Genomic DNA, 11,230 nt, shown 5'->3' with positions numbered 1-11,230 from the left:
CCCCCCCCCCAGGGCTTTAACAATCTGTTTATAATAATTAGCAATAAACTGTAACTTCACTTACAGAATTTCATAGAAGACTAGAAAAATTTAATTACTTTGTTTTGTCCAGGTAAATCTAACCTGCAAATTCAAGATACTTTGTAATCTTATAGCTCGTATTTTTATATGCCAGTTTATAGTCTACTTGTGAGGGGTTTTTTTTTAATACATATGTATTTTAGGAATAAGTACTTGGTTAGTACATTTGTCTCCAACATTTTTGTTAGCTTTTGCTTCAAGTGAAATTCTTCCTTTTAATGTATTCACGTCTCTCGGTTGCATTAATAAGTGCTTTTTATGTATCTGTATTCCAGCTTCAAATCAAGGCAGCTCCACATAGTTCCCTGCTGACCTCAAGAAAGTGGCGATTCTAACTGTGGAATGAGGGCAATTTCAGTCCAGAAATCATTCCTTTGACATCAAATGGCTGAAATTGCCCAATGACTTTTTTTTTTTCTGAAAAAATAACAGTATATCTTTTGGTTTAATTCCTTTCCTTTTTGGTATAGATATTTGTATGCATGTATATAGATAAGCACATGCATATACATTATATAGAGTTGGTGAGCACAAATACTGGATTAACAACAGCGATTAGACTTCTGTGTTCAGACAGCATGAGACAGACTTTCCATCTGCAGAATTACAGATTAAAATGCAGATCAAGTCAATCAAGACAAAGTTCACATACTGAAGAAAAGAGTCTGATTCATAGTCCACAGAATCCACAGCCTAAGGAGACCGCTACTAGCCTGACCACAGTTGGTTTCCCTATTAACTGTGTTTAGCACAGAATAAGGACCAAACTATCAAAGATGAGTCAGGGTTGAGGTGTGGTGGGCAGGCTAATATTGGGAGTTGTGCTTTATCATATCTGAGGCTTGAAGGAAGACATCTGACTTCAGGACTGTCAGCACTTAATTTATATACATGCATACTCACTTAAGGCTTATTTAAAAAAATACCCTTCATATCACCTATGTGCCATTTAACTTTATTTACATGTCAACAGGAGCTGAGAAATCTAGCTACGTTTTTAAGCTTCTTGGTTCTTGTTAGATGCTGCTCACTTAATTGAAGTTTTTATACTGAGTTTTACATAACATCTCGTAATGATCTAATAGAAATATAAGCAGTGCTACATAGTTCGTTTGGGCTTCATGTCCTTGTGCTGTATTGCTCACACCTTATTAGTCTTCAGCAAATGTTCCACTTTTCTTTAGTTTTGGCAAGCTGCTCAGAACACCATTTCCTTCTTTTCATTCTGGTGGAGTCCAATTGTTCTTTGCTTATACTAGGTTAGCCTTTCCCAGAATTTAGCTTGGAGTTTTTATACACTGGGGAGTTTCCAATGTGTTTAGATTTCCTAGTGTGACTGTGACGGAACCATGTTTTCAGATAATACTGTCAAACTAGATTTTGGTGCTGTTTTTCTGTGTTTCTTTGCAGTATTTTGCTATACAGAAGTGATGTGTACAATCATTTTGTCTCCTGAAAGTGGTATTTTTCAAATCATCCTCCTAAATAGTTAGGATTTTCCCAAAACTTTTTCTTGTTCTGTTTCTCATTAGGTTTGTGTAGATCAATTGGTGTAAGCAACTTTCTTATCAGTCATCTTGAACAACTAAAGGAAGACTGTATGATTACTCCTCATGTTAATCAGGTGAGTGGATAAATATATTTAAAGTATCTGGGTTTAGGCTTTTGCTTTGGTTTTTTTGGTTAATAATCTCCTCCCCACCCCTGTGCCTGAAAGACTACACCCAAACTAGCCTTCATCATACAATTTCTTCTCTTTCATTTCTATATATATATTGAAAACCATTCAGGAAGATGGCCTGAAGTGAGGGAGAGGGGGAATTCCTTCCTCCTTTCTTTTCCCCAGTTTTTCCCAGGCTACTTGTTTGTGGCTGGTTTTAAGGCATAAACAAATGGTCCATGTGCCAGTTTTTGATGATAAAACAGTTTAGAAATAAAATTCAAGGAGCACTCAACATTTAGCATCTCCAGAGTGAACAAGGTTTTGGAGAGCCTGTGTTCAAATACTATATATAATTCCTGAATTATAGCAACACTGAAAAGCCTTAGATGATTACATATCCATGCAAGGGTGGTGTTTCCATTGCTCCCTCCTTATTTCATATTCATATTTCAAGATCACATTAAATTCAATGAACTTCTTATTTAGGAAGGTGCTGCAAGAGCCCTGGCAAAATTTTTTTGCTGCCCTAGGCAGATAAAAAAATGGCCACCTACATACCAGCAGACTTCCAGGACACTGACAACTATTCCCTTGTTGCAGTTTTCTGCCCACAGCTGTGCTGGAAGTTCATGCTCCCATTCCTACCACCTCCTGCCAGTGACAGTGTGCTTATGCTAGCACAGAACTGGGAACTGGAATGGATGAAGTGCAGGCACATGCTTTTCCCCTTTGCACAGGTGGTGAGGATTTCTGGCAGCTGTTTATGGTTTAATGTCATAAACAGCCACAAAAAGGTTGCTGAGAATGTGACTGTCAGAACCTAACATCTCTGATTTTTGCTGACCACTAGACTAAAGGTTACTAAAGGACAATTATGAGTAATGTTAAATTAAAGTAAAACCACATAAAATATTTAAATTCAATTATTCAAAACAAGCCATTAAAATATGTCTTAAGGTGGGCAGGTTGATGACTCTCTAAGAATCGGTGAGTTTGCCAAGGTTCAGTTGTGTCTCCGTTTCAGAAATAGACATCTTCAAAGTTGTTACTGTCTGTTAAATGAGAATAGCCTTTCAGTGTCCTACTAAATCACTGCAGTGAAAAAAAATGTAATCTTGGATTTGTTTTGAAATTTCCTCTTACCCACAATGTCAAAATGTTACCAATCTTACTGTGTCAGTAGTGTTAATGGAGAAAAGTTGTTTCTTCATACTATTTGACAGCATTTCTTTTCTGTGGCTGAAAAAAATTTGAGACGATAGTGATACTGGGGGGTGGGAGGGTGCCCTTGCTGTACTCTGATAGTAATGTCTTTAAGGTGATGCACAGCATTTTTCCAAATTGAAAACAAAAAACCAACAATGAAATACCCATGCCACTGCAAACTGCTCCGCTTTGAATAGTTTTGTTATAGCATCAATTTACACTTTTTAGAGTTACAGGAATCTTGTAAACCGCAGTTCAGGTTATCCTCAAAAGAGTATTTATTCTGTTTCTTGCTTAGCATTGGAGAGTTGCTGAGTCTGATGTGAGATTACTTAAGCATTATCAAATAACTAATGAATTCCTACATTTAAATTGGGAATGGAAGTACTGTACTGAATTCTTATTTCACTTATAATACAAAAGATCTTTGCTATATTTATGCATAAAATAGCGTACTCTTTCAATGAACTTATTTCTAATACAAAACATTTGCAAATAATAATTGTATACAAAGTCTAAATATTTAAGAAACAAGTGAAGGAAAATCACTTCCTTCTTAGCTGTGTTAAATTTGCATGAAGAATTTAGGGTGTTCTTACAATTCCAACAGTTCTTATGATGGTAAAATTGAAAGGTTTTTTTTCTGTGAAGAGGAGGAAGTAGGAAGGTGGGAGAAAGGAGGTTCTTTTTTAGACTTTTATAGCCTTTGCAAACCAGGTAGTAAGCAATGCTTCTATTTTACAAACCAAGTTGTAAGTATTGCCTTTATTCTTGGTTCCTGGAAAAAACAATATCATCATGGCTTTTAAAGAAGTAGGAAAGGCCTGTCTTTTCAAGAATATAGTAGTGTTAATGTATTTAGTAGTAAGTAAGCACCTTTTAAAATTGCAGTCTGCTATTAAAAATACTGTTAAACACCGTGTAAAATGATTATAAATATTTTATTCTAGTATCATGTAGAATGAAACCTACAACCTAGAAGTTACAGGTTTGTATTCCAGAGTGTGTAATTGACTTGGCAGTAGTAAGTTTGGATTTACACTTAAGGAAGTCTTTGAAGTCTCTTTGAAGACTCTTACGCCTGTCACTCATTAGGGAAAAAAATTAAATTTTATAAGAATTTAATTAATGTATATGTTTCATTTAATAAAGTGATACACTGAAATAAAATATAAACTGTTCCTCTCCGAATTCTATGTAGGAATGCTCATCCATATTTTTTCTACTTTTATAGAAATGCAAATTACTGTGTAATGACCTCAGACAGATTTAATAATGTTGTTAATATTGCCATTAATATTGAGCTCTGTTACGTAAATTTGTACAAGGTAGAATGTATTTTAGTATTTTGAGGCATTAGGAAACAACCCCTTTGTACATAAACTCACCTGAACTGTTCCTCTATAGAGAAAACATTTCTGGGCTTATATTTCAGTTTTATAAAGAGAAATAATTGTAAGACTGTGCTTTCCCATTGAGAGACTGACTGGAGTCCAGATGCAGGGAAACTTTAGCAGGTGAAAAGAACCCATAGCAGGATGGAAAGAGTAAGGCTTTTGTATACCATCATCTGAGGTATGACTTTATAGGTCCATGTCAGGCTGTTATTAGGCTCAACTTTTCCCCATTGCACTATGACTGTCATAAAAAACAGCGCTTACTTAAGAGTTCCCCTTGGCTGACCAAGTAGCAGCTGTGAAGAATTCTGTAACGTGAACTGCAAACTGTTCTATTAAACAAATGCCAGTTTTTACACACAAATCACTCGGGATAGAGTGCCAGAAAAGATCAAGATCTTCCTCTACCACCATATGATGGACAGCCCTCGCCTGAGAAAAGTTTGGTGACTAAAATAGCAAGGGTGGAGCAAGCCAGGAAGTAGGAATTATTATTTTGAGGGGAAGCACATGCTGGCCACTCACCCTATGCCTCTTCTAGCTCAGGATGCTAGTGCCTTGCATTTAGATGCTGCTAGAACCTTCCAGAAAGTTTTCACAAGAAAAATAAATTCAAAAGTGCTTATTTTATTTTATGCATTTGATTATTTTAGCAATATATTTAAGAAGAAAAATACTTGCTGCTACCAACACACAACTGCACGTGCCAAAATTCATTTCACAAAATTTGGGAGTCTCTTGATTCCGTGAAAGGCACAAAGAATAATCTTCCCAGGTGGGAAGTAGCTGGTGCTGTGTATTCTGCTTGTGAAACAGACAGGTGACATCTCAGCATGCTGTTCTTGCTTTAAATATTTCTGGAGTAACCTGGAACTGTGCTGCCTAGAAATCTTATTAGACCAGCAGGTAAATTCTGCTTGCAGTTATATTAGTAATAAATGCTGAATAAGTCACCTGATGCCCTAGGGGTACTGCAGTTTTTTCAGCATTTGATCCTAAATACATCATTCTTTATTTAATATTTTCTAGACTATGTTATGTATTACACTTAGTGTAAAGAACGTCTACTAAAATTGCCTATTAATACTGTAGTAATCGAGTGCTTGCTCTTTCTTTTTTCCCCTCATAGTTTTGCATAAAAACAATGAGAATATTTTCTAGTCAGCTCAGGTGCAAACAAGTGAATAACTGTATGACCTAAACACTGGTCTTACACATACAAACATGAAATAAAAAGGCTACTCAAAGGTCAAGAAACATCAAAGGTTGAAGACATGGATGTGTCTGCTGCTTGAACCTTGTTCCCGAGTCCACCTAGTAATTTAGATCATAGCAGCTTTAGGCTGACTCAGCCCAGCCTTCGAGGGGCAGTTTTTTCTTAGAGCATATTGAATGACTGCCAGCCTATTGTTCCCAACTATTGTTGTCTGAAAAGACAACATGTACTAAAGATGAGAAACAGGAAATGTTCATTTGTCCTCTTTGGGGCAGAAGAAATTTTCCAGATTCCATGTGTTGAGGTAATTGCTCAGAAGAGTATTTTTCTTCAAAATGCGCAAGCGTTAGATCACTGGAACAATGGTGATGGCCAGTCACAAAAATACATCACATGATTATGTATTTTATAAAAGAAAACACTACCCATTTTCATCTGAATGCTGAGGAAGGCATGCTTCTTACAATGTATAAACTCTGAAATACTTATTTAAATAACATAGTAAGGAATATTACAGGGGTTCTCTTTTGGCTTTTGATACATGCCAGAATACATGGCTCTTCTGAGAATCCTTACTTTCCAATAACTTCTGTTTCCTTTTGCTTCCAACAACTATGTCTTTGTAGCTTGTTACTTTTCCTCTTTTCACTGGTTCTTGGCAATTTGTGATCTTCCTTCCTACAAAGGGTCTCCTTCACACTTCATTCCACAGCGTGATTGCTTCCCTGCATAAGCTGTTGGTTACATCACACACAGAATACAGGATTTTCCATGTACAGTCTATGCCAACAGGCTTTGCTTCCGAGGTCAGGCCCTCATCCTAAGCAAATTGTTCTGGTTGGTCTCTTGCAAACCCAGTCCCTGCCCAGCCCCTCTCCTTGCCTGTGCAACTCAAAGATCATTAGTAAAGAAACAGGAGAGGAAGTGGATTTGGGGAAGAGAAGGTAGTCTCAAATCACCAGTAAAAATGACCTGATACTGACTTCCACTATGCATTTGCATATATTTCTCAAACATGGAGCAGAACAAAAGTGCAAGTCCAACTGCAGGTAGGGCAGACAACTGCTCCATGCATCTTACTTCTGGGGGAAGCATAAAATATGTAGTAAACTATTGTGCCAATTAATGGCAAAATGCTTGTGGATTAATATCCTTCACATGTCTTCTAAAGCTGATAACTTACATCTGTGTCCCAGAAGCAGTGATTTCACTCATGTTGTACTTTTAAAACAAAAGGGAAAAAATATTTTCATTTATCAATGATGTTTTCTACTAAATGTACTCTCAAGGTTTTTACTAAAAGTTTCTCTCTATTTATCTAAGGTTGAATACCACCCTTTCCAAAGACCTCAGGAGCTGGTCGATTACTGTAGGAGCAGAGATATTGTTTTTGAAGGCTACTCTCCGTTAGCCAAAGGTGAAGCACTCACTCATCCTAGTATCATTCAGCTGGCAAAGAAATATGGCAGAACTCCAGCACAGATTTGCATACGCTGGAGTATACAGGTAATGGAAGGTGGTAATAAAAACGTGTCTCCTCTCTCAGGAAAAAAATGCAAATAGTTCAGGTTTTGTGCATCCAACTAGAATTTATACAGAAAGTATTTTTGCCTTCAGTATGTTGATATTGCTTGAACTAACTGTGCTGTACTGGAAATTTGGAATGTAGTACAGAAAGCATGACAGTATTTTAAATATGCAAATAATCTGATTGTAGAGAATAAAAAGAACCACCAATAAAAGAGATGTTTTCAAACTAAATGTTTCAAGCAGTACGGGGCATCATTCCATTTCTCTCACTCAACACAAAATGCTAAGCAGTGAAATAGTAGTGTATTAAGTTGAACCACATAATCTGTGTTGGAATTTAATGCAGTGTATATAACTACAATTAAAAATAACATATAGAAATGTCAGTGTCCTGTGAAAAATTAGATTAAAACCTCAGAACACGAGTAATGTCTTGAAATGTTTTGAAGAGAGATTATTTTCTTTGAAACTATGTAAATTTTAATGATCAGAAGCATTATGTTTTTCAGAATGGGATTGTCACTATTCCAAAGTCCACAAAAACAGAAAGGATACAGGAAAACTGCAAGGTAAGATTTGGTTATGCACTCAAGTCTGACTAACGTTCACATTACTGTTTTTAATACTTTGGTTTGCCTGCCCGTTTTCCTATACCAGTTTTATATTGGGACAATTCAGTTAAAACTGGCAAATTATAGTACCATAAAATTACTACAGTATAGTAGAAAACCATAGTTCACAAATGTCAGAAATCAACTGGAGATCTAGATAACTGTGTATAAAAAAGATATGCATAGAAAGACCTTTCATACTTGATTTTTATTATTAGTATTTTTATTTATTACTTGGCTGTTCTAGAACATCCTAATCTGGTTATGGTTAGGTCCTCTTTGTGATAGGCACGTAGATCAAATGGAAGGAGTTTGTATGCTATGCATAACACTGTATGAAAGCTGTAGAACTCTCTTGGGGATATCCCAGATACCTTCTAAGGAAATCACGGTCCTGCCAGAGCTGACTCTTCCCCTACCTTCTTCCTTCTACTCGACTTGCAGAGAAGGTCCCAGCATGAAGGGGATGGACAAAGAAAAGTGGGGAATGAAGGAGGATTGGCAGCATGATTCTTCCACCCTTTTTTAATTTCCTTTTCATACCAAATGTTTTTAATTCATTACTTCATTTTTCTCTCCATTTCTCTAATCTGAAAGTGTGCTTTCTTTGAGGGAGGGGAGGGGAAACTACAACCACCTTATTGTTACTTCCAAAAATATCATAGGGGTATGAAATGTTTGGCAAATCAGGAAGAAACTTTGCAAGAAGATCGAAAACTTCTGTCTGGTAGTTAAATCACTCTCTGTGCGTGTGTGTAAATCAACACACATGTAATGAGGATTTCTCCTTGTGGCTATGCCTGTTTATATAGCTCCTGCCTTGACTATTTATTCTGATATGCACACTGCCTTCTGTGGTACAAGCACAGCTGTTTGTGGTACTGTATTGTGAACCAGATCAGAAAACAAAACCAGGTTAAAAATCCTTCCTTATTGTTTTTATTTTATTTTGTTTTCCCCAACGATATTTTAAATCCAGATTAATTGTGGGTTTTACAGACTTTACTCTATGGCCCCACCAATTCATTTCACACAACTGAGGGAATGCATTGTAGCAAAACTTAAAACACTTAAGATGGAGAGGAGGAGGGGAGAACTGGCACAGTTATCGGATGTTGTTTAGCACATCTCCCCTTTTTTTCTTTCCCCCATGCCAGTGTGTTGGCCTGAGTCTCTGCCACCTCTAGTCAAGTTGGTGAAAGTATGCACCTCATTAAGCCCTTAGTATGTAATATAATATATAGTTTTTCTGGTTCTGTGACTGATCCCTGGTTTAGGTTTAAAAAGCTTGTGCACTGAGGTTTGACTGCAAGGGTTATTCCAGCAGACAGTGATTGCTCGATAATGCAGGATGGGAGGAGCTCATTTGGCAGCAGTTCAGGCTCCACAGGATCTTTTTATTGAGGAGCTCTGACAAAGACAACAGACCAACTTAAAGCAACTTCAGTTCTGAAGTGATAATGACTGAATAAGACACCTGCTAAGAAAACACTGACACCGACAGTTCATGTTGTAGGTCTCACCACAGAAGAAGTCGGTGGCTCTGCATGAAGACAGGTGGTTGCTTTCAAGTTTGAGTTAGTACTGAGGCACTATAGCACTGTATCTGTTTCTGTATTAGCTGATCCATGAGTGTTTTGGCTAAGTACACATAGAAAAGATAGATAAAGCCTTTGGTTTCCTAGCTTTGTGAATGTCCTGATACCTTCTAATAATTCTCTTTGGCTAAAGTTCTAAACTGAACATTGGGATACAAGTGAAATACTGAGCTCAGGTTTCCAGAGGGATTGCAGTCAGGGTATACATATACCTCTGGCAGTGACCACATAGAGTGCTGTCAAAAACAGTTTTGATACTACCATTATGGCCAGGGGCCAGAGTGCTACAAAACCATCTTAACAGAGTCTACAAATAAAAATGAGTCACAAAAGGAGCAAAGGATGCAGTGGACCCTGTCAGCTTAATGGAATATTTGTCTATGACAAAATATAAGAAGAATTTCCAGAAGAAAAAACATAGAAAAATTCTGCTTTACATTTAAATGAATCTTGGTCAGTTTGTGTAACAGAAACACTCCTGATTCTTTCTATGTTCATGATGTTAACTAAATATGCATTCCCATAGGTGTTTGATTTTACAATAGCAGAAGATGATGTTGAAATTCTGAATGGAATGCATGATGGGAGACATGTTTCCTGGGACCCAAGCCTTATTGTGTGAATGAAGGTTTGAGCTTTTTCCTTTGTCAGTGATCAGTGAGTCACACCATATAATTTAAATTCAGGGAAGGTTACAATAAGAATATAATCGTAAGATTAATGTCTGCTATTAATGATAACTGATCTGAAATCCATAACATTGATAACAGACAAAAGATATTTTTGAGGGTAGCACTTTTGTACAGAGATCTTGCATTTCCGTCTCAAATCCTGATCTGTAGTTCATCGAAGCCCATGCAAAGCCTCCTGTTTATGCCATTGACTTTGCATCAGGCCATTTAATCAAAGAGCATGACGAGATATCCCTTCTTTAAAAATATAAGAAAAAATGTTACATACTAGTGTACAAGACAGGTGTTAAGTACGAAATAATTTTTCAAGTACTTTGTTAGAGGGATACAATGTATGAAGAAGAAAAAGCTGAGTAAAAAAATATGTTAATACCATTATTATTACAGTATTTATACTGTACAATATACTGCAAATCTCCATCAAAAATATAATCTTACTGTAATAAGCAATATCTGAGCATCACCAAAAAAAGTTTTATACATATTATTGCGTAATAATGGCATTGACCCAGAGAGTTCTATGCATATTATTTACTAGCCTGTAGATATAACAAAGTAGAAATCTTTCCAGAGAAGTCCATGTACAAATAAACTATCTGCATGGCTAAGAGTTGAGAGGCATCTTTGTTATTACTGATCTTTTTCTCTTACTGGAAATTCTGGTGAGTTTTGTGTTGCTTTTAGTGAGAATTAGTTTAGCTTTCATTTTGGATTTGTCCAGGAAATCTCATTAAGATACTATACTGTTCCTCAGATTTTCTTATAAAATATGTATGTATATAGAGAGATAGATGTAGATATAGATATATGTAGTTTACAGATCTGTTTTGAGAAATATGTCTGCAGATTCTTTTATCGGCTGAGTATTCAACTTCTAGTCACATTGGTTTGATATTTTAGGAGTTCCTGTGTCTAGAAAGGTATGGAAAATCTGACTATGATTTATATTGTGTGTGGACTTCCTGAGGCAGTTTTCCCAGTGCTGTTCTGCTTTAGTCATATCGTGAAACAAAGCTCCTTAGTTTTTTATCAAGAATTGACTTACAGCAATCATATATTCTAGCCTGCATTATTTGTCCTCAAAGCAGAGCTTCTATACAGCTTGGCTAAATACAGACAAACTTACCTTTTTGATAACAGCTCCTCAGAATAATTGGCTGGTTTTCCCTGGTAAACATTTCCACGAAAATTTGTCTAGATTTGCCTCTGGAATCATTAATATGTTATTTACTATTT

At 36.4% G+C, this 11,230-nt stretch overlaps 1 protein-coding gene across 1 annotated transcript in view; it reads left to right on the top strand.

Moving 5' to 3' along the window:
- The window catches only part of LOC104082369 (uncharacterized oxidoreductase ZK1290.5-like), a 29,725-nt gene extending 19,801 nt beyond the window's left edge, over positions 1–9,924 (top strand). Inside the window, exons 4-7 of the mRNA XM_009585480.1 lie at positions 1,614–1,705; positions 6,887–7,069; positions 7,603–7,662; positions 9,829–9,924. Coding sequence (XP_009583775.1) covers positions 1,614–1,705; positions 6,887–7,069; positions 7,603–7,662; positions 9,829–9,924 — 431 coding nt within the window. The remainder of the gene's footprint in view (positions 1–1,613; positions 1,706–6,886; positions 7,070–7,602; positions 7,663–9,828) is intronic.
- Positions 9,925–11,230: the final 1,306 nt, after the last annotated feature.

This window comes from Fulmarus glacialis, unplaced genomic scaffold, assembly GCF_000690835.1.
Source record: "Fulmarus glacialis isolate BGI_N327 unplaced genomic scaffold, ASM69083v1 scaffold12759, whole genome shotgun sequence".
Lineage (NCBI taxonomy): Eukaryota > Metazoa > Chordata > Aves > Procellariiformes > Procellariidae > Fulmarus > Fulmarus glacialis.
The sequence above is the reverse complement of the archived record's forward strand: the minus strand, read 5'-3'. Positions and strand labels throughout refer to the sequence as shown.